The sequence below is a fragment of the Papilio xuthus genome, unplaced genomic scaffold (genome assembly GCF_000836235.2).
Source record: "Papilio xuthus unplaced genomic scaffold, Pxut_1.1 DF828585.1, whole genome shotgun sequence".
NCBI classification, from domain to species: Eukaryota; Metazoa; Arthropoda; class Insecta; order Lepidoptera; family Papilionidae; genus Papilio; species Papilio xuthus.
This window is the reverse complement of record NW_013530064.1, coordinates 335,579-338,390: the sequence shown is the minus strand read 5'-3', so window position 1 is coordinate 338,390 and position 2,812 is coordinate 335,579. Positions and strand designations below refer to the sequence as shown.

The 2,812-nt window shown below is 41.2% G+C and overlaps 1 protein-coding gene across 1 annotated transcript in view; it reads left to right on the top strand.

Annotated features, from left to right (window-relative positions):
- Positions 1-688, top strand: part of LOC106113080 (uncharacterized) — a 1,771-nt gene extending 1,083 nt beyond the window's left edge. Inside the window, exon 3 of the mRNA XM_013305805.1 lies at positions 70-688. Coding sequence (XP_013161259.1) covers positions 70-360 — 291 coding nt within the window. The 3' untranslated portion in view covers positions 361-688. The remainder of the gene's footprint in view (positions 1-69) is intronic.
- Positions 689-2,812: the final 2,124 nt, after the last annotated feature.

The following is a 2,812-nucleotide window of genomic DNA, read 5'->3' as shown; positions in this document are numbered from 1 at the left end:
GTATTATGTATAGCTTTAAATCGTTACGACACTTGAACATAAAAGTGCATGTGATCTGTTTGTGTGCAGTTGACGAGCGCGTGTCGCTACGTGAACGCGGTGCGCGTGTCGGCGACGGACGCGGTGGGTTACCCTGACATCAGCATAGACGGACTGCTGGAGCGCGCGGCCGTGCGGCGCCGCGCGGGTCCCGCCGGCTGCGCGGGCCGCGTGCGCGTGCACGTTGTTGTGGGCTGCGGGATGTCGCGCCGCGTCGCCCGCGCCGCTCCCGCCGTCACAGCAGACGCCTCGCAATGGCCACAGCCGCAGTCGGGCCGCCTGCCGCCCTTTTCGCCTTCGCCCTTTTCTGTCGACGGATAATAATGTCGACCTAATATAAAAATAATAATGCTTTATCGAAATAAAGTTAAGTACAGAACAATATGAAATAAAATCGACCGTCACTTACAAATGTTTACCCTAAGCAAAGATTTGCACGATAACGATGAATTATAGATAAAATTGTAGAGATGGGATAAGTATATATAACACCTTGTAAAATCTGTAATATCTTTAACAGAATGTTTCCTATCTACGAAGACCTCCTTTCAAATTGGACGTGTTACAAATGCATTAGTTACGTGTCATACTCGTACATAGTAGCGCCACAACAACAAAGTAGATAAGGAACTATCAGAGCCCACGTGCAAACTTCTTCTTATTTTCCTTACGTTACATCTCCGTCTCATCTCCGTCTCTGTCATCTTGCGTAGATGCGTGAGTTTTGAATTGAGATAGGTATCTACTAATAACCCATTCTTAATAATTGTGATGTCAATTATGTAAGGTATGGTTGTTGTAGGAAAATTGTTATTTCGTTGACCGAATTATTCATGTCTTTCGGGTGTAATATTATATTTTATACATTTATATATTTATATTCGTACATACAAAGGCAACTTCTCTCTCTGCAACTTTTTTTTGTCGAAACTAAAAAGCTTTTAGGTATAAAACGCTGACGAGACATAAAAGTGGCGGTTGTATATTTAGACTTTGTGTGTGTTTTAATCAGCAGCCAAGTTTCAGTAGAAGACAAGTTTGTCGGACTGGCCGCCTCATCACCGCGCTGTGCCAGTAACCGGCCTGCACACAAACACATCACTCGTCGAATTCTTTTTACACGCGGAGAGTTTGAGAATGTGCATATTATATTATTTACGAGCAAGTTGCTTTGCAGAAAAGTTTGTTTATTTTACTTGTTATCAGCGTTGTCTGATCACTCTGATCATGGCGTAGACAGAATCAGAGAGTTCCCGTGTGTCGGCTATTAGGTATCTTCATAAACTCATATTTTATAATTATTGTGGCGTAATACGTTTCCAGAGAAGCTTTGTAGGCAATTATGAAAAATACGCAATATTGAACTTATGATGTTTTACGATAACCAACAATAAGTAACTGTCGCTAGTGAGTTCTGGGCTTCAAATGTTTAAAAAAAAATCATAGCAAAGGATTCAATAAATATATGAAAATTGCGTAGCTCTATGACGTAAACTTGAATAAACAATAACCGCCAATGCGTAGCTCTAGGCGTCGTCGAATGTCGTCAACCTTTGTTCGGGTGCAGACCACATCAAGTTTGACGCGATCTCGTAGACAGATCGCCCTCTATTTTGCCCTTTGAGTGACTTTAAACTGTCTAATGTTACACGCAGAGAGAGGTCGTATTATAGAAGCACGACAAGAGGTTGTCTGGCAACATCCTGAACGCCGCCCATCCGAATCGGTTTCGGCGATTGATCTCCTTCTCAAAGTTGGACCTACCTTACTGAACTGTTTGTCCCGGGTAGAGAAATCAGTCTACAAGTTCTAAAGTATGGACTCCGATAGTAATTGCAGTAGCTTGAACATGGATATATGACATGATCTTCATGTTATCCATGTTCAATGCACATAGTATAGAGTATATATAATAGTATAATAGATATGTAGATTACCTATACTAATATTATAAAGCGGAAGAGTGTGTTTATTTATTTAAACGCGCTAATCTCAGGAAGTACTTGTCGGATTTAAAAAAAAAAATTTTTGTTGGATAGTCCATTTATAGAGGAAGGCTTTAGGCTATATAACATTACGCTGCGACCAATAGTTTTTTTTTTAATTCCGCGCGGACGGAGCCACGGTCGACAGCTAGTATAATTATAAAACAAGGTGAGTCCGCGACTTTGTCATACTTACTGAGTCCACTTTACTTTTTTTTTAATATCATAAGTTGGCAAACAAGCGAGCCGCCACCGAAATGAAATCGCTGAAATAGCGAAGTGACCGTTGCCCATAGACATACGCAATTGCATATGCGTTGCCTACCTTTAATCGACGGAGGAGAGAATGCACTGAAAGAAAATATTATCCCTTTTCAAGCATCCTCTCATCCGGAAAGTCCACTTCCAATTCCCATTCTTTCCTTATAAGAAAAAGGGTGGGAAGGGAAAGGGGACTAAGTAAGGCCTCCGGGACGCTCACTCATCAGAATGCACGCGGAATTGCTTGCACTTGACGCCTGTCTTCTGTGTGGTCGTGGTATTTCACCGGGCGAGCCGGACCGATTCATATTATACTATAAACTTATATATCTACATATAATATTATAATCAAAATAATATTGATGAATACAATCATAAATGATGACAATTTGTACAGCTTTTGCAATACATTAGCACTAATGAAGCCGGCAAATTACAAAGGCCGTATTTACGACCTCCATTACAGCATTAATACTCGCGCCAAATATCAGATCAGCGAGCGATATTCATACTGCGATCATATAAAT